Source organism: Leptodactylus fuscus, chromosome 7 (genome assembly GCF_031893055.1).
Source record: "Leptodactylus fuscus isolate aLepFus1 chromosome 7, aLepFus1.hap2, whole genome shotgun sequence".
Taxonomy (NCBI): Eukaryota; Metazoa; Chordata; class Amphibia; order Anura; family Leptodactylidae; genus Leptodactylus; species Leptodactylus fuscus.
Window position 1 is genome coordinate 2,373,296 of NC_134271.1, and position 26,543 is coordinate 2,399,838.

General features: G+C 49.6%; 1 protein-coding gene across 3 annotated transcripts in view; it reads right to left on the reverse strand.

The window, feature by feature from the left end:
- MAPK8IP1 (mitogen-activated protein kinase 8 interacting protein 1) overlaps nt 1-26,543 on the reverse strand; it is a 54,804-nt gene that overhangs the window by 9,552 nt on the left and 18,709 nt on the right. For 2 of the 3 annotated variants that reach the window (XM_075280792.1, XM_075280791.1), the window contains exons 2-4: nt 9,733-9,847; nt 6,878-7,102; nt 125-206 (exon numbers count right to left, since the gene is read on the reverse strand). In XM_075280792.1, the coding sequence (XP_075136893.1) occupies nt 125-206; nt 6,878-7,102; nt 9,733-9,847 (422 nt within the window). Of the gene's footprint in view, nt 1-124; nt 207-6,877; nt 7,103-9,732; nt 9,848-23,791; nt 23,888-26,543 lie in introns of those variants that run through there. The other variant, XM_075280793.1, reaches the window with a different exon arrangement.

Here is a 26,543-nt window from a genome sequence, read left to right on the forward strand (position 1 = left end):
TATATAAAAAATTAAATTTGGCAACACATTCCCTTTAATACCACAAGGGCGGCCCCTGACCCCTGCAATGAATGGGAGTCCCCGGAATTCCTGATCCATACAGGACACCTCTGATGTCACTTACCCGTCTTCAGCGGCGAGGAGGAGCGCGACACTCGGTCTTGCCAGCTGTATTTTTTTGCCAGGGAGTTGTTATTTAAAGTGTCCTGCAAAAAATACAAAGTTAGATTTTTATCAAATATCCCCCAAAAATTTGTCTACAGGGTCTTAAAGGCAACAACAAGCAGCAGGACTAGGCTGAGCGAGTCAGAAGGGAACCCGGGACTAGGCTGAGCGAGTCAGAAGGGAATCCGGGACTAGGCTGAGCGAGTGAGAAGGGAACCCGGGACTAGGCTGAGCGAGTCAGAAGGGAACCCGGGACTAGGCTGAGCGAGTCAGAAGGGAATCCGGGACTAGGCTGAGCGAGTGAGAAGGGAACCCGGGACTAGGCTGAGCGAGTGAGAAGGGAACCCCGGACTAGGCTGAGCAAGTGAGAAGGGAACCCGGGACTAGGCTGAGCGAGTGAGAAGGGAATCCAGGACTAGGCTGAGCGAGTAAGAAGGGAACCCCGGACTAGGCTGAGCGAGTGAGAAGGGAATCCGGGACTAGGCTGAGCGAGTGAGAAGGGAACCCGGGACTAGGCTGAGCGAGTGAGAAGGGAATCCAGGACTAGGCTGAGCGAGTGAGAAGGGAACCTGGGACTAGGCTGAGCGAGTCAGAAGGGAATCCGGGACTAGGCTGAGCGAGTGAGAAGGGAACCCGGGACTAGGCTGAGCGAGTGAGAAGGGAACCCGGGACTAGGCTGAGCGAGTCAGAAGGGAATCCAGGACTAGGCTGAGCGAGTGAGAAGGGAACCCGGGACTAGGCTGAGCGAGTGAGAAGGGAACCTGGGACTAGGCTGAGCGTGTCAGAAGGGAATCCGGGACTAGGTTGAGCATGTCAGAAGGGAATCCAGGACTAGGCTGAGTGAGTCAGAAGGGAACCCGGGACTAGGCTGAGCGAGTGAGACGGGAACCCGGGACTAGGCTGAGCAAGTGAGAAGGGAATCCAGGACTAGGCTAAGCGAGTGAGAAGGGAACCCGGGACTAGGCTGAGTGAGTCAGAAGGGAATCCAGGACTAGGCTGAGTGAGTGAGAAAGGAATCCAGGACTAGGCTGAGCGAGTGAGAAGGGAATCCGGGACTAGGCTGAGTGAGTGAGAAAGGAATCCAGGACTAGGCTGAGCGAGTGAGAAGGGAATCCAGGACTAGGCTGAGCGAGTGAGAAGGGAATCCGGGACTAGGCTGAGTGAGTGAGAAAGGAATCCAGGACTAGGCTGAGCGAGTGAGAAGGGAACCCGGGACTAGGCTGAGCGAGTGAGAAGGGAATCCGGGACTAGGCTGAGCGAGTGAGAAGGGAATCCGGAACTAGGTTGAGCAAGTGAGAAGGGAACCCGGGACTAGGCTGAGCAAGTGAGAAGGGAACCCGGGACTAGGCTGAGTGAGTGAGAAAGGAATCCAGGACTAGGCTGAGCGAGTGAGAAGGGAACCCGGGACTAGGCTGAGCGAGTGAGAAGGGAACCCGGGACTAGGCTGAGCGAGAGAGAAGGGAATCCGGGACTAGGCTGAGTGAGTGAGAAAGGAATCCAGGACTAGGCTGAGCGAGTGAGAAGGGAATCCGGGACTAGGCTGAGTGAGTGAGAAAGGAATCCAGGACTAGGCTGAGCGAGTGAGAAGGGAATCCGGGACTAGGCTGAGTGAGTGAGAAAGGAATCCAGGACTAGGCTGAGCGAGTGAGAAGGGAATCCAGGACTAGGCTGAGCGAGTGAGAAGGGAATCCGGGACTAGGCTGAGTGAGTGAGAAGGGAATCCAGGACTAGGCTGAGCGAGTGAGAAGGGAATCCGGGACTAGGCTGAGTGAGTGAGAAAGGAATCCAGGACTAGGCTGAGCGAGTGAGAAGGGAATCCAGGACTAGGCTGAGTGAGTGAGAAGGGAATCCGGGACTAGGCTGAGTGAGTGAGAAAGGAATCCAGGACTAGGCTGAGCGAGTGAGAAGGGAATCCGGGACTAGGCTGAGCGAGTGAGAAGGGAATCCGGGACTAGGCTGAGCAAGTGAGAAGGGAACCCGGGACTAGGCTGAGCGTGTCATAAGGGACCCCATAACACAACATGCGTACCCTATAACTGAGCCATTGAACGCTATCTCTTGCTCCGTTATCCACCAGTTCAGGATGGGGGGGGGGGTCACTATTATGGGATACCTGACCCCTTTTACCACCTATACATGACTGATCACATGGCCCCGCCCCCCTGTGATTCAGCCTGCAGACGTCAGTCAGCGTTTCGTGGCGTTTCCGTTGCACTGAGCTCACAGACATGGGTCATCGCTATGTACGGCGAGTGGTGTGAGTGGGTGGGGGGCGCGCGGTGTCAGGCAGTGGGATCTCGGATGACTCAACACAGGCCCGAGCGGCTACTTCTCAGTTACTGTAACTATGGCAACTAACACTAATGGGGCAGAGGGAGAAAGAGGAGAGCGAGGGGCTGCAAGTCACAGGCCGGCCTTATTGGGGGGGGGGGGGGGTAAGCCTTCTGCCTGCGCTCATCCCATTAGCAGCCCCTGAAGGGATTACACATCTTCTATTAGCAGAGATTACTCGTCTAGGAAGACATCGCCGTGCGCGCTCACCGGATATTCTGATATGTCAGGAGAGGCGTCACCCTCGTCCCCGGCCCTGTTTAAGCAATGACCCCCTTATGGGGAACCATCTAATGCCCAACTCCCTGATAGTGACCTATTGTTATCATGGAGGGGATCTGACACCTGCGGCCTCTTCACTGTGTCCCAACCATAACGCCGTACGTTATATAGTAGTCAGATGGAAGATGTGCAGAACTTATAGGCAGGAGCCTCCCATACTGTTACTTGTGTCTTATATCACATTCGTGTTCATTGTCGGTTCAGTCGTCTCTTTGCTCGTCAGCCATAATTACAATTCACAGCTCAATGTACAAGAATCTGAGAAAAGAAATCCATCAGGACCCCCCCGGGGACCCCCCGATCGCAGCGATCGCCCTCCTGCCCCTCACCAGGAAGTGGGTGTTACATGTGAGCGGCCAATCAGTGAGGAGATCAGCAGGGCACTATTAAAGGGAAGGGCGGCTCAGTAATGGGGGCGCTGTGGCTGCTGCTCTATAATGTCGGCCTTGTTGCTGCAGGCTTTATGGGTACAATGTTGCTGACTATATTTTGGGGCTACTATTTATATGGTAGTGGCTATAAGTAGGTTCTGACTGGCCTGGTCCTGATCCAGTGGGTGGCGCTGTCTCCACTCTGGTGTCTACACCACCTCCTATTACTGATAGTATTAGGCACAAGCCCCTGTATCCATGGCAGAACAGACGGGTTAGGGCCTCATTTGGGAGGGTCATATTTGGTTTCTTGGGCCGATGCTCTAGGGGTGATATTTGTGATGGGCTGATGGACAGATCCCCCCCCCCATATCACACAGAACACCCCCAGAGTGGAGACAGCGCCCCCTACTGGAGCCCTCCCACAGCAAGGGGCATCTACGCATTATATAATATTGTTTATCTGGTTATTGTGTATCACTATCTGGTTATTGTGTATCACTATCTGGTTATTGTGTATCACTGTCTATCTGGTTATTGTGTATCACTATCTGGTTATTGTGTATCACTATCTATCTGGTTATTGTGTATCACTATCTGGTTATTGTGTATCACTATCTGGTTATTGTGTATCACTATCTGGTTATTGTGTATCACTATCTGGTTATTGTGTATCACTGTCTGGTTATTGTGTATCACTGTCTGGTTATTGTGTATCACTATCTATCTGGTTATTGTGTATCACTATCTGGTTATTGTGTATCACTATCTATCTGGTTATTGTGTATCACTATCTATCTGGTTATTGTGTATCACTATCTGGTTATTGTGTATCACTATCTGGTTATTGTGTATCACTGTCTATCTGGTTATTGTGTATCACTATCTGGTTATTGTGTATCACTATCTATCTGGTTATTGTGTATCACTATCTGGTTATTGTGTATCACTATCTGGTTATTGTGTATCACTATCTGGTTATTGTGTATCACTATCTGGTTATTGTGTATCACTGTCTGGTTATTGTGTATCACTGTCTGGTTATTGTGTATCACTATCTATCTGGTTATTGTGTATCACTATCTGGTTATTGTGTATCACTATCTATCTGGTTATTGTGTATCACTATCTATCTGGTTATTGTGTATCACTATCTGGTTATTGTGTATCACTATCTGGTTATTGTGTATCACTGTCTATCTGGTTATTGTGTATCACTATCTGGTTATTGTGTATCACTATCTATCTGGTTATTGTGTATCACTATCTGGTTATTGTGTATCACTATCTGGTTATTGTGTATCACTATCTGGTTATTGTGTATCACTATCTGGTTATTGTGTATCACTATCTGGTTATTGTGTATCACTATCTATCTGGTTATTGTGTATCACTATCTGGTTATTGTGTATCACTATCTATCTGGTTATTGTGTATCACTATCTATCTGGTTATTGTGTATCACTATCTGGTTATTGTGTATCACTATCTGGTTATTGTGTATCACTGTCTGGTTATTGTGTATCACTGTCTGGTTATTGTGTATCACTATCTGGTTATTGTGTATCACTAGCTGGTTATTGTGTATCACTGTCTATCTGGTTATTGTGTATCACTGTCTGGTTATTGTGTATCACTGTCTGGTTATTGTGTATCACTGTCTGGTTATTGTGTATCACTGTCTGGTTATTGTGTATCACTATCTGGTTATTGTGTATCACTATCTGGTTATTGTGTATCACTATCTATCTGGTTATTGTGTATCACTATCTGGTTATTGTGTATCACTATCTATCTGGTTATTGTGTATCACTATCTGGTTATTGTGTATCACTATCTGGTTATTGTGTATCACTATCTGGTTATTGTGTATCACTATCTGGTTATTGTGTATCACTATCTGGTTATTGTGTATCACTATCTATCTGGTTATTGTGTATCACTATCTGGTTATTGTGTATCACTATCTGGTTATTGTGTATCACTAGCTGGTTATTGTGTATCACTATCTATCTGGTTATTGTGTATCACTATCTGGTTATTGTGTATCACTATCTGGTTATTGTGTATCACTGTCTGGTTATTGTGTATCACTGTCTGGTTATTGTGTATCACTATCTGGTTATTGTGTATCACTAGCTGGTTATTGTGTATCACTATCTATCTGGTTATTGTGTATCACTATCTGGTTATTGTGTATCACTATCTGGTTATTGTGTATCACTAGCTGGTTATTGTGTATCACTATCTATCTGGTTATTGTGTATCACTATCTGGTTATTGTGTATCACTATCTGGTTATTGTGTATCACTATCTGGTTATTGTGTATCACTATCTGGTTATTGTGTATCACTATTTGGTTATTGTGTATCACTATCTATCTGGTTATTGTGTATCACTATCTGGTTATTGTGTATCACTATCTGGTTATTGTGTATCACTATCTATCTGGTTATTGTGTATCACTATCTATCTGGTTATTGTGTATCACTATCTGGTTATTGTGTATCACTGTCTATCTGGTTATTGTGTATCACTATCTATCTGGTTATTGTGTATCACTGTCTATCTGGTTATTGTGTATCACTATCTATCTGGTTATTGTGTATCACTATCTGGTTATTATGTATCACTATCTGGTTATTGTGTATCACTATCTGGTTATTGTGTATCACTATCTGGTTATTGTGTATCACTGTCTGGTTATTGTGTATCACTATCTGGTTATTGTGTATCACTATTTGGTTATTGTGTATCACTATCTGGTTATTGTGTATCACTATTTGGTTATTGTGTATCACTATCTATCTGGTTATTGTGTATCACTATCTGGTTATTGTGTATCACTATTTGGTTATTGTGTATCACTATTTGGTTATTGTGTATCACTATCTATCTGGACACTGTAATGCAATATACTAGTAAGTGCACTAAGGAGGGGAGAATAGATAGGGGGCCTGTTCTAATAACTCTTCTGTCCCCCTAAGACCTGATTCACATGGCAGATTTTGGGACAGGACCCGCCATGCAAAACCTGCTGTGAAAATCAAGCAGGACACTTATTTTTTTTTGCTATTCAGCCAGTGGAACATGAAGCGTCGGCCTCGTACTGAAATGCAGGGGACGCATCATTTTTGCATTTTGCAGTGGATTCCAGTGAGAACATTTCCAGCACGTGAGCCCGGACTAAGCCAGCAATCCTCAGGGAATTTACATGGGTCTGCAATCCTCAGGGAATTTACATGGGTCTGCAATCCTCAGGGAATTTACATGGGTCTGCAATCCTCAGGGAATTTACATGGGTCTGCAATCCTCAGGGAATTTACATGGGTCTGCAATCCTCAGGGAATTTACATGGGTCTGCAATCCTCAGGGAATTTACATGGGTCTGCAATCCTCAGGGAATTTACATGGGTCTGCAATCCTCAGCGAATGTACATGGGTCTGCAATCCAGAAAAAGTTTCAGCCACAATCCTATAAGTCTATGGCAGGAGTTAACGCTGCTCCACAAGCAGACAGGATTGGTGGGGTCGCTCTCTGGAGGTTTAGGACTTCTTTGCATTATATAACCATGTTTGGGGACTGTTATACAGGGTGTGTGTGCGGGACCACCCGCCACTATATACAACCTACATACACAGGTGACTACAGAGAATATTTTTAGGATTTGTAGACAACATGGCGGGCCCATAAACATCAGACTAAGTAGTAAGCGAGGTGCCATACCTGTGTGCGCGGTGCCTGTGGGAAGAGGTTGAGCGTTGTAGGCCTCTTAGGTCTGTAGGTGTCCATAGTTGCTTGAAGGATGGGCCTGGGCTCCACAGAAGGTAAGATCTCTTCTTCGGGGATTTGGCCGGCATCAATCAGGTCCAGCTGAAGCATCTCTGCCTGGATCCGACTGGCAGCTCCCCCCCCTCCTGGGGCAGGACCCGGCTCAGCGCGCAGGCGGCTCTGGGGGATCAGGAGACAGAGTCATGGGACCAGGGGGAGGGAGAGGGACACAGTGACATCAACTGCTGGGAGGGTGAGGGGGTGAATAGCACTGACTGCCTGGGGGGGACAAAGAGGGACAATGTTAAAATGTCCCCGAGCGTCGCCGCAATCACTGAAAAGCAAAGCACGAAGCCGAGGCTGCAAGTGACTGATAACCAACTGGTGGAGGATTGTTAGTGGCCGAGCCGCGGCGTCAGCCAACAGCCAGACTGGCATCCACGTCACAGGAGCGGCACTCGGGGAGAATAATAAGCATCACAACACACAATGAAGAAAGACAGAGCGGAGCAGAGGGATGGGGCAGGAGGGGGGGGACACACGGCCTGACGGACAGAAAGGTGGGCGCCTCTGTGGACCCGCTGTTATAGTGCAACAGGCCGCCGTGTGACGTGTAGTGCAGCAAATCACCGGCTAAACCAGCAACGGCATCCGCTATCTGTATAGTAACAGTGCAGTGCCAAACCTAGAGACGTACCATTCTATATAACAGGTCTATCTGCTTCTGGAAAAGCTGGGTGACAAGTAATATGGCCGCCTCAATCCTCACCAATGTCTCATCCAGAGCCCTGAAAACGCCCAGGGGGGATCTACCATTGTGGAAATATATCGCACCAACTCTGAGGTCAAAGCTTTACGATTCGCTTTATGTGTGGGCGCGGCATTCAGGATTTCAAGTTTTATAGCAACAATATTGGTTGTAACCCAGCTTTCCCAGGAGCAGATACAGATAAGAACTGGTTTAATGGAATGACAAAGATTTACGTTTTTTTGTAAATTATATAAAGAATAAATGGAAAATTCTACAACTTTCTAATAGACTTTGGAGGAATTTATTAAAGGGGATTTCCTGGGACCTAGCCTAAGGACTGGAGATCAATCTCAGATCTGTGAGGGTCCGACATCTGGCAGCCCCACTAATCAGCTATTCTCAGCTTCTGATACACAGAGAATGGAGCAGGAAGCGGACAGTGACGTTCTCTGTGTAGTGGTCAGAGCAGGTACTGCATTCACTTGACTGGACTTTAAGGTGCAGTGACTCAGTTCAGCCACTACACAGAGAACGGCGCTGTCTGCTTCCTGCTCCATTCTCTGCATATTAACAGATGATTGGTGGGGGTGCCAAGTGTAGGACCAGCAATGTGATATTGATAAATAGGCCAAGAAAACCCCTTTAAGACTGGAGTTTCATATACCTTTCTTAACCTGAAGTGCAATGGAGTACAATGAGCCAAGGTGAGGACCCTGCAGTATACAGCGGAGTAGTAGAGGTGATACATGACATATATAATATATACATCCTGGAGATGGGGAGGACCCTGCAGTATACAGCGGGCCAGTAGAGGCCATATCTATATATATATCCTATCCTTTTTGGTACGGCCGGGTCTGCAGCCAGTGTCCTGACCCTATAGCGGGGGGCTAGTAGTAGTCACCCTCATCTGCTGCACTATTAGCTTCCTCCCGGCTGAGCGGTGTCTGCTGGCAGCGACACATGAGCGCCTGAGACAATCCTACGACATCTGCCGGGCCCCGCACTACCATATGGATGGCATATGTAATGAGGTTTAGGGAAAGCACCAAAATCGGGAACATTCCCAGGTCCCCATGGCAGGGATGGCGACGCCTGGGGTGCGCGGCTCGCCCGGTCTACGCACTGACGTCGGCTTTAAAGGGTTCACCAGGGAAATAAGATTTAGTTAAAAGTGAACAGAATGTTCTTCATCGCTCCGACAGCTAATCCGGAAATCCTGGCGCTAGAAATGTGCGATAAGCCGGAATCTTCTAGAAGGATAACCGATAAAGAAGGAATATAATAAAGTCACATTACATAGAATTCATATAATACAGTGACATCAGCATAATCCAGGATAATCTCCTGCGCTGTGACCGCCCTGTAATCCAGAACCTTCCATAATCCGACAACTAGCAGAATGACAGCAAGGAGAGGACCAAGAGTCAGTCCAAGACACGGCTCCTTCTTCCCTCCATACACCTGTCCATGAGTCAGGGCGGTATTACAAGGACATCCCCTGCAATGGAGCTGAACTGCAATACCAGACACCACCTAAGGACAGGGGAGGCAGCGTCTCTGAACAGAAGCAGCCATGTTGTTCTAATGCCTCGACTGCAATACCAGACACCACCTAAGGACAGGGGAGGCAGCGTCTCTGAACAGAAGCAGCCATGTTGTTCTAATGCCTCGACTGCAATACCAGACACCACCTAAGGACAGGGGAGGCAGCGTCTCTGAACAGAAGCAGCCATGTTGTTCTAATGCCTCGACTGCAATACCAGACACCACCTAAGGACAGGGGAGGCAGCGTTTCAGTTGTTCTAGTGCCTCGACAGCCCAAGTGACTATAAGAGACTCTCCAGTATATCGCCATCAGATACAAATGCTTCTTTCTCCACTTATTTGGCTCTTTAGACTGATAATCACAAGTTCTTGACTCTCTCCTGCCCCCTATTGTTCAATTATTTCTTTACATTAAAGGCTAAATATCAAAACCTGCTGTGATTGGGTGGATCCATCTATAGGTTCTCTCTCTATATATACTGTATACTGTATATACTGTGCAGGAACTCACCTTGCAGCGCCGGCTCTCATTACAGTGCAAACTGATTCCACATTCATCTGTGATCTCCGTGATCTCCGATAAATCCTCATCTTCAAACTCCTCCAGGGTGATATCATGTGTGAGCCTGGGGGGAAGGGGAAACCATCATCATCCTCCTCATCATCCTCCTGTATAGGGGGCAATACAACGTGTAATCTGAACATACAAGGTGCCATATACAGTATATAGCTCCTCATCCTATGGCCAGGGGGCAGTATATGCGGTTACACCGGCCCCGCAGTCCATATAGTAGACGCCATTATCACACACCCCTATAGCTCCTCATCCTATGGCCAGGGGGGCAGTATATGCGGTTACACCGGGCCCCGCAGTCCATATAGTAGACGCCATTATCACACACCCCTATAGCTCCTCATCCTATGGCCAGGGGGGCAGTATATGCGGTTACACCGGCCCTGCAGTCCATATAGTAGACGCCATTATCACACACCCCTATAGCTCCTCATCCTATGACCAGGGGGCAGTATATGCGGTTACACCGGGCCCGCAGTCCATATAGTAGACGCCATATACAGTATATAGCTCCTCATCCTATGGCCAGGGGGGCAGTATATGCGGTTACACCGGCCCTGCAGTCCATATAGTAGACGCCATTATCACACACCCCTATAGCTCCTCATCCTATGACCAGGGGGCAGTATATGCGGTTACACCGGCCCTGCAGTCCATATAGTAGACGCCATTATCACACACCCCTATAGCTCCTCATCCTATGACCAGGGGGCAGTATATGCGGTTACACCGGGTCCGCAGTCCATATAGTAGACGCCATATACAGTATATAGCTCCTCATCCTATGGCCAGGGGGGGCAGTATATGCGGTTACACCGGGCCCCGCAGTCCATATAGTAGACGCCATTATCACACACCCCTATAGCTCCTCATCCTATGACCAGGGGGCAGTATATGCGGTTACACCGGCCCCGCAGTCCATATAGTAGACGCCATATACAGTATATCACAGAGACAGGGGAGAATCACAGGACGGGGGGAGAATCACAGGACGGGGGGAGAATCACAGGACGGGGGGAGAATCACAGGACGAGGGGAGAATCACAGGACGGGGGAGAATCACAGGACGGAGGGAGAATCACAGGACGGGGGGGAGAATCACAGGACGGGGGGAGAATCACAGGACGGGGGGAGAATCACAGGACGAGGGGAGAATCACAGGACGGGGGGAGAATCACAGGACGGGGGGAGAATCACAGGACGAGGGGAGAATCACAGGACAGGGGGAGAATCACTCACAGGATGGGGCAGAATCACAGGACGGGGGAGAATCACAGGACGGGGGGAGAATCACAGGACGGGGGGAGAATCACTCACAGGACGGGGGAGAATCACAGGACGGGGGGAGAATCACAGGACGGGGGAGAATCACAGGACAGGGGAGAATCACAGGACGGGGGAGAATCACAGGACGGGGCGGAATCACAGGACGGGGGAATCACAGGACGGGGGAGAATCACAGGACGGGGCAGAATCACAGGACGGGGGGAGAATCACAGGACGGGGGGAGAATCACAGGACGGGGCAGAATCACAGGACGGGGGGAGAATCACAGGACGGGGGGAGAATCACAGGACGGGGCAGAATCACAGGATGGGGGAGAATCACAGGACGGGGGGAGAATCACAGGACGGGGGAGAATCACAGGACGGGGCAGAATCACAGGACGGGGGGAGAATCACAGGACGGGGGGAGAATCACAGGACGGGGCAGAATCACAGGACGGGGGAGAATCACTCACAGGACGGGGGAGAATCACTCACAGGACGGGGGAGAATCACAGGACGGGGCAGAATCACAGGACGGGGGGAGAATCACAGGACGGGGGGAGAATCACAGGACGGGGGAGAATCACAGGACGGGGCAGAATCACAGGACGGGGGGAGAATCACAGGACGGGGGGAGAATCACAGGACGGGGGGAGAATCACAGGACGGGGCAGAATCACAGGACGGGGGGAGAATCACAGGACGGGGCAGAATCACAGGACGGGGGAGAATCACTCACAGGACGGGGGAGAATCACAGGACGGGGGAGAATCACAGGACGGGGCAGAATCACAGGACGGGGGAATCACAGGACGGGGGAATCACAGGATGGGGCGGAATCACAGGACGGGGCAGAATCACAGGACGGGGGAGAATCACAGGACGTGGGGGGGGAGAATCACAGGATGGGGCGGAATCACAGGATGGGGCGGAATCACAGGACGGGGGAGAATCACAGGACGGGGCGGAATCACAGGACGGGGCGGAATCACAGGACGGGGCGGAATCACAGGACGGGGGAGAATCACAGGATGGGGGGGAATCACAGGACGGGGCAGAATCACAGGACGGGGCAGAATCACAGGACGGGGGAGAATCACAGGACGGGGGAGAATCACAGGACGGGGGAATCACAGGATGGGGGAGAATCACAGGATGGGGCGGAATCACAGGACGGGGGAGAATCACAGGACGGGGCGGAATCACAGGACGGGGCGGAATCACAGGACGGGGGAGAATCACAGGACGGGGGAGAATCACTCACAGGACGGGGGAGAATCACAGGACGGGGGAGAATCACAGGACGGGGGAGAATCACTCACAGGACGGGGGAGAATCACAGGACGGGGGGGAATCACAGGACGGGGGAGAATCACAGGACGGGGGAGAATCACAGGACGGGGGAGAATCACAGGACGCGGGAGAATCACTCACAGGACGGGGGAGAATCACAGGACGGGGGGGAATCACAGGACGGGGGAGAATCACAGGACGGGGGAGAATCACAGGACGGGGGAGAATCACAGGACGTGGGGGGGGAGAATCACAGGATGGGGCGGAATCACAGGATGGGGCGGAATCACAGGACGGGGGAGAATCACAGGACGGGGCGGAATCACAGGACGGGGCGGAATCACAGGACGGGGCGGAATCACAGGACGGGGGAGAATCACAGGATGGGGGGGAATCACAGGACGGGGCAGAATCACAGGACGGGGCAGAATCACAGGACGGGGGAGAATCACAGGACGGGGGAGAATCACAGGACGGGGGAGAATCACAGGACGGGGGAATCACAGGATGGGGGAGAATCACAGGATGGGGCGGAATCACAGGACGGGGGAGAATCACAGGACGGGGCGGAATCACAGGACGGGGCGGAATCACAGGACGGGGGAGAATCACAGGACGGGGGAGAATCACTCACAGGACGGGGGAGAATCACAGGACGGGGGAGAATCACAGGACGGGGGAGAATCACTCACAGGACGGGGGAGAATCACAGGACGGGGGGGAATCACAGGACGGGGGAGAATCACAGGACGGGGGAGAATCACAGGACGGGGGAGAATCACAGGACGCGGGAGAATCACTCACAGGACGGGGGAGAATCACAGGACGGGGGGGAATCACAGGACGGGGGAGAATCACAGGACGGGGGAGAATCACAGGACGGGGGAGAATCACAGGACGGGGGAGAATCACAGGACGGGGGAGAATCACAGGACGGGGGGAGAATCACAGGACGGGGGAGAATCACAGGACGGGGGAGAATCACAGGACGCGGGAGAATCACTCACAGGACGGGGGAGAATCACAGGACGGGGGGGAATCACAGGACGGAGAATCACTCACAGGACGGGGGAGAATCACAGGATGGGGGAGAATCACAGGACGGGGGAGAATCACAGGACGCGGGAGAATCACTCACAGGACGGGGAGAATCACAGGACGGGGGAGAATCACAGGACGGGGGAGAATCACAGGACGGGGGAGAATCACAGGACGGGGGAGAATCACAGGACGGGGGGAGAATCACAGGACGGGGGAGAATCACAGGACGGGGGAGAATCACAGGACGGGGGAGAATCACAGGACGCGGGAGAATCACTCACAGGACGGGGGGGAATCACAGGACGGGGGAGAATCACAGGACGGGGGAGAATCACAGGACGCGGGAGAATCACTCACAGGACGGGGGGGAATCACAGGACGGGGGAGAATCACAGGACGGGGGAGAATCACAGGACGCGGGAGAATCACTCACAGGACGGGGGAGAATCACTCACAGGACGGGGGAGAATCACAGGACGGGGGGGAATCACAGGACGGGGGAGAATCACAGGACGGGGGAGAATCACAGGACGGGGGAGAATCACAGGACGGGGGAGAATCACAGGACGGGGGGAGAATCACAGGACGGGGGAGAATCACAGGACGGGGGAGAATCACAGGACGGGGGAGAATCACAGGACGCGGGAGAATCACTCACAGGACGGGGGAGAATCACAGGACGGGGGGGAATCACAGGACGGGGGAGAATCACAGGACGGGGAGAATCACAGGACGCGGGAGAATCACTCACAGGACGGGGGAGAATCACAGGACGGGGGGGAATCACAGGACGGGGGAGAATCACAGGACGGGGGAGAATCACAGGACGGGGGAGAATCACAGGACGGGGGAGAATCACAGGACGAGGGAGAATCACAGGACGGGGGAGAATCACAGGACGGGGCAGAATCACAGGACGGGGCAGAATCACAGGACGGGGCAGAATCACAGGACGGGGCAGAATCACAGGACGGGGGAGAATCACAGGACGGGGGAGAATCACAGGACGAGGGAGAATCACAGGACGGGGGAGAATCACAGAACGGGGCAGAATCACAGGACGGGGGAGAATCACAGGACGGGGGGGAATCACAGGACGGGGGAGAATCACAGGACGGGGCGGAATCACAGGATGGGGCGGAATCACAGGACGGGGGAGAATCACAGGACGGGGGAGAATCACAGGACGGGGGAGACTCACTTGCAGGACAGGGCAGACTCACAACATGGGGTATGGGCCCACCCTATGACCATGCGCTGTCTTGGTTCCTTTCTCTAATCCACGGCTGTTGCATGTGCAGCATCCCAGAGTGCCACTGCTTTAGGTGTTTGTCTCCGGTGCCTCTGGGTTGCGGCACAAGTGGTCCATGTCAGCCTCCACCTCACCCCAGACCAGCTGGCTTACTCTTCCGGCTTCCCGGCTCTTAGTCATTTATTTCCAGAAGATTTAGTGACGTCTTATATCGCAGGAAGCAGCAGAATAATTACATGAAGACGTTTCGTGCAGCCGAGCACAGGGATGGGTGAGATTGCTGGAAACCTCGAACACTGACCCTACGTGACCTGGGGAAGAAACCCTGGACATCATGTCAGGAGTGTCTGACCCCAATATGTTCTACGTTACGTCTACCATGTCAGGCCATGTCTGTGTGCGGTCGCCTTAGAACCGGATTTCCACGCCTGAGTTCACGTATAAAATGGTAGATTTACCCCAATCCCAGGTCAGCGGAGCTGCATTAAATCTGACCAATATACGGAACGTACTCGGCCATGTGAGAGCGGCCTCAGTCTGGTCATATACAATAAGACAAAAAGCAGCTGAGTAGCAAAATAGAGTAGAAAGGAGCAATATGGAGGAGTCGCTTATATGTCACAGCAAGATCTGCAAAAGAAAACACAGAGCGTCCCTTATCACTGGCACACGGGCTCCACAATCTGAGGGGGGCGCTAAGACCCTCATTTCATGGCTATATATATATATATCAGGGTCCATGTGGTGTTGGGTGCATGGCCCAGAGCTTCAGATTTAGGAAGATTTCACTTCATATCCAAGGAAAAGCCACCACTAAGAAACTAGTGAAAAAACTGGGAGATGTTTATTCCGCGTTGCAACGCTCCAGCTCCAGCGAGCCTTGTCAGACCTGATTTCTTGGAGATATAAGTAGAAGACACAGCAGGAATACAGACAGTGTGTCAGCAGGAGACATCCCTGTATACTCCATCCACACCGTATACAGCATGCACACACCATCCACACTGCATACACCATACACACCGTACACAACATATACTCTATATACTCCTGTCACGGGATGGTTAGAGTGTATACTATAGGCCATGTGTAATATATATTTCATGTGGAATGTATTCTCTAACCTGTTATATACATCAGTGTGTAGTTGGCTGATTAGGGTCTAGTGTGTTAGCACATTGTATGCAAATACCTCTAACTAGTGAGGACCAGTGAGGACAATGGGTGGAGATAATCTGATCAGTGTCTCCAAGAAGATGTTGGATGGTGCATTGTCCATAGTAGACAGGGAGTCTGCTCTCCTTGGTATAGGTGAGGGGGGAAGGATCTGTGACTCAGCCCTTCCCACCCCCAGATATAGGTGTAACAGTCTTAGTATATAGTATATAGCTGGCAGTTAGTATGTGTTAGCCGGCCTGTGCACAGCTCTGCAGAGAGCCAGGATTTAGTTACAGGACCAAGGAGCCAAAGCTATCATTGGATTGTGACTTCTGTGGACTTATTGTTATTACGGTTGATGTGACCGCCGCCGGCTACTAACTTTGTGGATTACAATAAATTGCTGTTGTCTCCCGACCTCTTGCGTCCGTGTTGATTCAAAAGACCATCCGGAGGAAGACGTATACCTTTGCTCCGTGACAACTGGTTGGCAGCGGTGGGATCAACAGCGGACAGCGAGATGGACTACAGCAGCCCAGCGATTAATGGAGCCACAACCTCAGAATACAGGAACTGGACTATGGCAAGTCTACAAGTAAGGGCCCGGGAACTAAACCTGAGTTACCAGGGAAGAACGAAAGAGCAACTGATCGAGGCACTGGAGGAGATGACCCTGCAAAGCGACCATGAGGAGGGCTGCCCCCAGGAGACTGGAGAGATACGGGAGTGGCAGGTACAGACCCAAAAGAGCAGATGGGTTGTTTTGTATGAGGAGGAATTGGCAGTGCTGGGGTAGGAGCAACTGCAGAGCAAAGGAGTAGAGCATTACAGAGGGCTCAGGAAACGGAGAAGGAGGAACAGAGAATGGCGTATGAAAAGGAAAGAATGGCGCATGAAATGCGAATGGCTGAGATAACTACGCGGAATTATAATCAAACGTCGACCCCCAGCCCAACAGTGAGAGAACCACCATATGTCTCCCATAAACACTTCAAGACCTTTGATGAAGCGGCTGGGGATGTTGATGGATATTTTCAGGACTTCGAACACCAGTGCCGCCTGATGGAAGTCCCAGAGAAGGATTGGGTCCGGTATCTGGTGGGGCACCTACGAGATGGGGCTGCGGAAGCTCTCAGAGCCATGGACCCTAGTGATCAGCGGGACTATGAGGCCATTAAAAGAGCGGTGCAGAAGTATTATGCAGTCACTCCAGAGACCTACCGAGTTCAGTTCCGCTCTTTGTCTTACAATGGGGGAAGCTCCTTCCACATGTTCGCCCACAAGTTGAAGCAAGCATGCAAGCGCTGGCTAGAAGGAGAGGAGGCTGTCACAGTCGATAAGATCCTCCAAGTCATACTTAAGGAACAGTTCTTTTCCCAGTGCCCCGCTGAGATTCGTGAGTGGGTGCTGGAACGGAACCCAGCCACAGTGGAGCAAGCTGCTTCTCTTGCAGATGAGGGCCTGACCATCAAGCCGCAGTGGAAGAGGTTGTTTGCAGAGGAGCGGAAAACTACCACAGTCCGCCAGACACCCTTCAGCCAGCCACCCACCTTTCGTGCCCGGCCTCAGGATTACAATTCCCCCTCTACCCCTGCCCCAGCCCATCGGCCTCCAGCTATGAACAACCCTGTCCCTAGACAACGACCTACTGGAAGAATGCTAGAGCGCAGATGTTTTGGGTGCGGGCGGCCTGGACATTTGCAAGCTAGTTGCCCTGCTAACATGGGGGCACGGGCCACCGTGGCATCCCGGCCTATTCACTACCTGGGAACCACCCCTAGGACTGAAAGTTTGGCCCCATTTCCAGATGACTCCATGAATGACCCATCTGTTCCACCTCCAGGGGTCTATGGGATTCAGCCTTCCGCCACACATCCCGCAAACCTTCAGAGGAAGCACTTGCAGGAGGTCCTACTGGATGGCCGAACAGTTGTTGGATTCCGGGACTCGGGAGCTTTCCTAACGGTAGCGGACCCCCGAGTTGTGCGACCCGAGGCCCTAGAGGAGGGCCCTGGCATTTCTATCAAGTTGGCAGAGGGTACTCAGAGACGTATTCCTAAAGCTACCGTGGAACTCGACTATGGTTATGGACCAAAACGATGCACAATTGGTGTGATGAGCGGGCTGCCGGCCGATGTTCTGTTAGGCAACGATGTTGGAAATCTACAGTGCCACTTTGTGGGAGCAGTGACCCGAAGCCAAGCTCAGAGAGACGCCAACATGGATCCACCGGATTTTCTGCCAGATGCCAGCCCTTCAAACCTACAACTTTACCATTCAGTACTGCCGAGGGAACCAACACCAGAACACAGATGGGTTATCCCTGCAGGAGGAAATATGAGCTATAGAGACTGATGTGCATTCCCCAATTTACCTGTGTAGGCCAATTGTGTCATGCACATGTTTTGAGAGGGGGAGGGGTTGTCACGGGATGGTTAGAGTCCGGCAATAGGCCATGTGTAATATATATTTCATGTGGAATGTATTCTCTAACCTGTTATATACATCAATGTGTAGTTGGCTGATTAGGGTCTAGTGTGTTAGCACATTGTATGCAAATACCTCTAACTAGTGAGGACCAGTGAGGACAATGGGTGGAGATAATCTGATCAGTGTCTCCAAGAAAATGTTGGATGGTGCATTGTCCATAGTAGACAGGGAGTCTGCTCTCCTTGGTATAGGTGAGGGGGGAAGGATCTGTGACTCAGCCCTTCCCCCCCACAGATATAGGTGTAACAGTCTTAGTATATAGTATATAGCTAGCAGTTAGTATGTGTTAGCCGGCCTGTGAACAGCTCTGAAGAGAGCCAGGATTTAGTTACAGGACCAAGGAACCAAAGCTATCATTGAGTTGTGACTTCTGTGGACTTATTGTTATTACGGTTGATGTGACCGCCGCCGGCTACTAACTTTGTGGATTACAATAAATTGCTGTTGTCTCCCGACCTCTTGCGTCCGTGTTGATTCAAAAGACCATCCGGAGGAAGACGTATACCTTTGCTCTGTGACAACTCCGTATACATCATGTACCTGCACTCACATTTCCGTTTGTGTCTTTGTTGCACTGGGCAATAGTTGGATTCTGACAACCTGATCCTTTCTTCTGCCTGTTCAGGACACAACATGCACCACTTGGTCGAGTGTGCATGTGTATAGAGTTGTCAGGTGGGATGGCTATTTGCTAACGGTTTGTTGGTCATCTCCCCCATACACGTGTATGCAATGTGAAATGTATGGCCAGGTGTAGATTCAGAATCACCACAGGCACCAGATCTATTATGGCAGGCACCAGATCTATTATTACAGGCACCAGATCTATTATGGTCAGGCACCAGATCTAATATTACAGGCACCAGATCTAATATTACAGGCACCAGATCTATTATGGCGGGCACCAGATCTATTATGGCGGGCACCAGATCTATTATGGTAGGCACCAGATCTATTATGGTAGGCACCAGATCTATTATGGCAGGCACCAGATCTATTATGGCGGACACCAGATCTATTATGACGGGCACCAGATTTAATACCCTTACAGACGCCCCTTCTTATCATCTCCGGTGATGCTGTAGAAGCAGCGGTGACTATTTCAGCACATGATCCCGTGCGCCATTGTTGTACCCCCTGTATAAACCCCGGGATCCTCTTGCGACTTTCCCTTTAAGAAGTCGCTGGCGCTCAGTCAGACAGACAGTAAATCCCTGAAGCCAATTCACAGCTCATGCAAATATTTCAAAGCCATGAAAAGCGTTGTCGCGTTATCTACAGAGACAGAGGCGGATGGGAGCGAGCCGGGACCCCTGTATGCAAATCACACATGTGAACAGCGCCCAATCTAATCACTGACATTGAAAGGTCAGGCAAGGTCACCGTGGACAAGGCTTGTTATTACGCGGCCGGTATAATATAGACATCTGTAATATGGGGTTAACTCTTTCTATACAGCCCCGATGCTGCGGAGTAGTCCCATAAGCCATTACTGATCCATGATGATCCCGCTGTCCCCGGGGGGCGCCGCCATCCTACTATCTCCAATACAGCAAGTCATAGTGCAGCATAAATAACGCTTACTGCCTGGAATTAGCCGCTGCCCCTCCTCCACCCGAAAAGAGCCTTAAAGGCACAAATGGTTCTCCGCGAGTTACCAGCAGGTATATATAGGTTACCACCAGGTATATAGAGGTTACCAGCAGGAATATATAGCTTACCAGCAGGTATATATAGGTTACCAGCAGGTATACAGTCCTATGAAAAAGTTTGGGCACCCCTATTAATCTTAATCATTTTTAGTTCTAAATATTTTGGTGTTTGCAGCAGCCATTTCAGTTTGATATATCTAATAACTGATGGACACAGTAATATTTCAGGATTGAAATGAGGTTTATTGTACTAACAGAAAATGTGCAATATACAATAAACCAAAATTTGACCGGTGCAAAAGTATGGGCACCTCAACAGAAAAGTGACATCAATATTTAGTAGATCCTCCTTTTGCAAAGATAACAGCCTCTAGTCGCTTCCTGTAGCTTTTAATCAGTTCCTGGATCCTGGATGAAGGGATTTTGGACCATTCCTCTTTACAAAACAATTCAAGTTCAGTTCAGTTTGATGGTCACCGAGCATGGACAGCCCGCTCTCAAATGATCTGAAAACAAAGATTGTTCAACATAGTTGTTCAGGGGAAGGATACAAAACGTTGTCTCAGAGATTTAACCTGTCAGTTTCCACTGTGAGGAACATAGTAAGGAAATGGAAGAGCACAGGGACAGTTCTTGTTAAGCCCAGAAGTGGCAGGCCAAGAAAAATATCAGAAAGGCAGAGAAGAAGAATGGTGAGAACAGTCAAGGACAATCCACAGACACCTCCAAAGAGCTGCAGCATCATCTTGCTGCAGATGGTGTCACTGTGCATCGGTCAGCAATACAGCGCACTTTGCACAAATAGAAGCTGTATGGGAGAGTGATGAGAAAGAAGCCGTTTCTGCACGTACGCCACAAATAGAGTTGCCTGAGGTATGAAAAAGCACATTTGGACAAGCCAGCTTCATTTTGGAAACAAAAATTGAGTTGTTTGGTTATAAAAAAAAAGGCGTTATGCATGGCGTCCAAAAAGAAACAGCATTCCAAGAAAAACACATGCTACCCACTGTAAAATTTGGTGGAGGTTCCATCATGCTTTGGGGCTGTGTGGCCAATGCCGGCATCGGGAATCTTGGTAAAGTTGAGAGTCGCATGGATTCCACTCAGTATCAGCAGATTCTTGAGAATAATGTTCAAGAATCAGTGACGAAGTTGAAGTTACGCCGGGGATGGATATTTCAGCAAGACAATGATCCAAAACACCGCTCCAAATCCTCAGGCATTCATGCAGAGGAACAATTACAATGTTCTGGAATGGCCATCCCAGTCCCCAGACCTGAATATCATTGAACATCTGTGGGATGATTTGAAGCGGGCTGTCCATGCTCGGCCACCATCTAACTTAACTGAACTTGAATTGTTTGTCCAAAATCCCTTTATCCAGGATCCAGGAACTGATTAAAAGCTACAGGAAGCGACTAGAGGCTGTTATCTCTGCAAAAGGAGGATCTACTAAATATTAATGTCACTTTTCTGTTGAGGTGCCCATACTTTTGCACCGGTCAAATTTTGGTTTAATGCATATTGCACATTTTCTGTTAGTACAATAAACCTCATTTCAATCCTGAAATATTACTGTGTCCATCAGTTATTAGATATATCAAACTGAAATGGCTGTTATAAACACCAAAATATTTAGAACTAAAAATGATTAAGATTAATAGGGGTGCCCAAACTTTTTCATAGGACTGTATATAGGTTACCAGTAGGTATATATAGGCAATCAGTGTCTGACCCCCTTGACGTTATCGGTGCCCCGGTATAAAGGCTGTTTTGACCCCCTGCCCATCAGCCCCCCCCCCCATCTGTACATTGAGCAGTATTTAGATTTCCCTTTCCTTCTCCATCCAGCCCCAACCACTATGACACTTCTCCGCGCCTCATCTGTGCAGATAAATGTCCCATCATCCTCATCTCCTGTCGGTGCCCCCAATATAGTAACTGCACCCCTTTTGTGCCACCAGCCTCCCCCTCCTCTGACTATATACTGATTTCTTCTTTTCTGACAGTGGCGGGCTGTGTATTATAAATCTTCCCCCTCCAGTGCACCAGTGGGCAGGGAGAATACATTTACCATGCACAGACAGTGTTCCTCCAGCCCCAGTGTGGCAGGTGCCATGTAATACCCCTCTCCTCCAGTAGCGGGCACTGCAGTTATCACCACAATGACCGTATTACATACTGAGGTTATCAGCATGACTCAACCCGTAATTACAGAATATTAACCACAATTATCAGAATTACATTAATGTAGGACTTGTTATCCATAATGTGGTTATAGAGAAGAGTCTGCTTTATTACCAGAAACAGCGCCACCCTTCTACACTGGCTGAATCTAGTACTGCAGCTCAGGCCCCTTCACTTGAATGCAATACTAGGCACAGCCTATGGACAAGAGTGGCGCTATAGCTGCGGAGACAACCCAGTCTGAGATCTCGATAATCCCTTTAATTATCTTATCTTACTGTGGAAGAGGAAGAGACAAAGTGACAGAAGAAGAAGAAGAAGAAGAAGAAGAAGAAGAAGGAGAAGGAGAAGAAGAAGAGGAGGAAGAAGGAGGAGGAAGAAGAAGGAGGAGGAAGAAGAAGAACAGGAAGAAGGAGGAAGAAGAAGAAGGAGCAGGAAGAAGAAGGAGGAAGAAGAAGAAGGAAGAAGAAGAAGAAGAAGAAGAAGGAGAAGGAGAAGAAGAAGAAGAAGAGGAGGAAGGAGAGGAAGAAGGAGGAGGAAGAAGAAGAAGAAGAAGAAGAAGAAGAAGAAGAAGAGGAGGAAGGAGAGGAAGAAGGAGGAGGAAGAAGAAGGAGGAGGAAGAAGAAGGAGGAGGAAGAAGAAGAAGAGGAAGGAGAGGAAGAAGAAGGAGAAGAAGAAGGAGAAGAGGAAGAAGAAGAGGAAGAAGGAGAAGGAGGAGAAGAAGGAGAAGAGGAAGAAGAAGAGGAAGAAGGAGAAGGAGGAAGAAGAGGAGGAAGGAGAAGAAGAGGAAGAAGAAGAGGAGGAGGAAGGAGAGGAAGAAGAAGAGGAGGAAGGAGAGGAAGAGGGAGAAAAAGGAAGAAAAAAGAGAAGAAGAGGAAAAGTAAGTAGAGGGTCTTCCAGGTTGCCAAGAATACTTTTCCTGACCATCCAATAATCTGGAGTTTATTCTTCCTTTATCCGGCAGCTCAGTGTCTTCAGTGTCTTTCTCTTCTCTATTCTGTCATCTCTCTCTCTCTCTCGCTATATATCCACCCCGGTGTACACACTGTATATATGTAGACACTTGTGTCCCGCCATTACACTATATATATTACACCTCATCATGACCTTATCAGCCGCCATCTTGAATCAGTTATTTTTCTATTTGCAGACCCCTCCCCCCCCAGCAGTATGAAGATTTAACCCCTTCACAACCACATGACCTGAGGTCATACATGACGCACAACATCGCTCATCACGGAAGAGTCAAACAGTTACGAGTTTTCGCCATACGGACGATATAACATCACCAAGTCAGCAGGACAGGTAAGAGTTAAAGTTACCATGATACGGTCTATAATAAATCTGACCAGGGAACCGTATAGACATAGAGACCCTATGGAGTGTATATAGTATACAGAGCAGAGTAATACACTATATATATCCAGCAGCAGGAGACCCTATGGAGTGTATATAGTATACAGAGCAGAGTAATACACTATATATATCCAGCAGCAGGAGACCCTATGGAGTGTATATAGTATACAGAGCAGAGTAATACACTATATATATCCAGCACCATGAGACCCTATGGAGTGTATACAGTATACAGAGCAGAGTAATACACTATATATATCCAGCACCATGAGACCCTGCCGGGCCGCGGAGCGACCTACCATTCCTCCCACTGGTTCTCCATCCAGCTGGCGTCATCCTCACTAGATTCCATCTGCTCGGAGGCCTCCGCCTTACCCCGCTGCCTCCCTACAAGACACTGCTGCGCTCTCGTCCTCTCCGCTGCGCATCTCTGCTCATTAAATATACATGGCAGCAAGTGTCTGACAACAGCACAATCTGGCCGGTGTTTGGTTTCAGCGAGCAGCCAAGCTCTGTCTGTCTGGGGGTCGATAAGCGGTTATCTCTCCGGCCTCCAGGAGGCTGAATAATGGACGCCAAGACGCTGCACCCAGCCCGCCATCTCCTACAAGATCTCACAAGTCATTCAATCTAATACAATCACATTGTAGGGGAAGTCGCCTCTAGGCCTCAGAGCAGGAGGACTACATCACCCAGCAGGCCTGCCTGTCATAGGATGGACACGGGGTGTAGCGAGAACCTTCTGGAGCCAAACCTATAGCAAATCCTCCAGTTGTCCCCCTATATGGCCTCCAGGCTGCTATAGGCAGGGACCCCTATATTAGTAGGACAGCCACAGATACCCCATAGCGGTACAGCAGCCGTACATGCCGCCATTAACCTATAGAGCCAATGAGGTCCCTATAACACCGTGACATCACAGATACCCCATAACTGGACCTCAGCCACAGCCAGTAAGTGCCCGGCACAGATATAGGGGTATATATAGGGGTATATATATAGGGGTATATATCTGTCACAATCACTGATGGTGGAAGGACCCGGAAGAGAGACACTAGTAAATTTATATGGTGCCATAACAAAGCAGTTACTGTATATCTGTGTAGCTTTGCCCTCCTATAGCAGGGTACGTATATTATATAGGATGGAGATCAATATTACCCCTGACAATATCTGATGCAAGGTGCGATACTCTGCAGAAACTCAAGTTGTGCAAAAGTCTCTTGTGAGTGTTGGTGCGAGCGCCGTGGCCAAACAATAGTCACAACCTAGGCCACGCAAAATGCAACCAAATGTAATCCGACAGCAGCGACCATCACATGACGTTATATACTACGTGTCGTCATACATCCTAGACTGCCACGTATCACTGTATATCCCAGGCTGCCACGTATCATCATAAGACTGAGACTGCCACGTATTACTGTAAATCCTAGACTGCCGTGTATCAGTGCATATCCTAGACTGCCACGTATCATCGCACATCCCAGGCTGCCACGTATCTCTGTACATCTCAGACTGCCACGTATCTCTGTACATTTCAGGCTGCCACGTATCATTGTACATCCCAGTCCACGTTATATCATTGCACATCCCAGGCTGCCACGTAACTTGTAGCTCTCCTCTAAAACCCCACATTGTTCTCCCATTGAGATCCCTGTGTATGTGAGTGTATGTGACACAGCGCCTCCCAGTGGATGACTATGACACAACACAATAATAACGCACACACAATCTCTGATATGGATGATGAGGCTCCGAATCCTCCAGTAACTCTGAAGGATGACAATGACGAGGGATGAGAGTCATCATTGTCACCTATACGTCACATAAACGCTGACAGCTGATTGGCTGCTGGGATTTAGCGCCGCAGTAACAGCATAAACGTAACATCATTAGTATTAGATACATAATATCTGTGATTGTTGATACATTCTGGTGTGTTTGATACTTTAAGTTACCTAGCAACTACCTGACAACCTGTGTGGGTGACTACAGGACTGTACATATGGTTACATGAGCTGGGGTAGTCACAGGAAGATCTAGTGCACAGACCTAAAGTAAAGGGATGTTCTCTGGCTATGATGTCATTCATCCGTTCCTAGGATAGGTCATTAATATTACATCAGTAAAGTCTGACACCCAGGTCCGTGCCGATCAGCTGCCTCTTCTCATGTCAGTGACATCACATCCATTGGTCACATGGCCATGCCCAGCTGCAGTACCAGCCCCGGCCACTATACAGGGTGCACTGTACAGGTGTCAGACGTGGCCCCAGACAGCTGATCTGTGCAGGGGCCACCAGTCAGTCCTCACAGATCAGATAATTATATATACATACATCCTGGACAAGCCCTTTAAGTCCTGACTATACATTACACACATTATGAGCATTAGTCGTCCAATTCTCGGCACTCACCAAACCGCAGGGATATAATGTGATGGGAATGTCGGGGCAGATAATGGGTTAATCGCTCCATGAGTAGTGGGGTCCAGATGGCGGAACGCTGACCCCCACCCAGATCTCGGGGACTACAGAGGGCCTCAGCATAGATGACACTGACAGCTCATTGGTTTACTGGGGGCTGTGTAATACTTCATTTCACCTGTGGTGGCGCTGCAGGAGATACGGTTCCCTATAGCATTCCCCCCTACATAAGAATCATGGGACATTATATACAGACATGCCACCACTCCAGGAAGCTCTGGAAGGTCCTGGAAGTAGGAGCGACCCCCAAAAACCGCGGAAAGCTCCGGCATCCCCCCCCCCCAAGTCTGGGAGTCTCTTCATGTGTCAGACATATGGGGCAAAACCAGAGGGGCCCGGCCGCAGCCAATGAAATCCACCAGCTCTCCAAGTATAATTATAAGCCCTTCCCTCATTTACTAAGAAGAACCCCGAAAATATCTCAGAAATACTTGGGGTCCATAAGGTATTAGGGGACGGAGGAGAGGGGCGCCCCAAATATCCCCCAGGAGCTTCTCACATAAGATAAGCTGGAACCTCCATTTCTATAATACTGTACTGAAGTGATGACATCACAGATAACG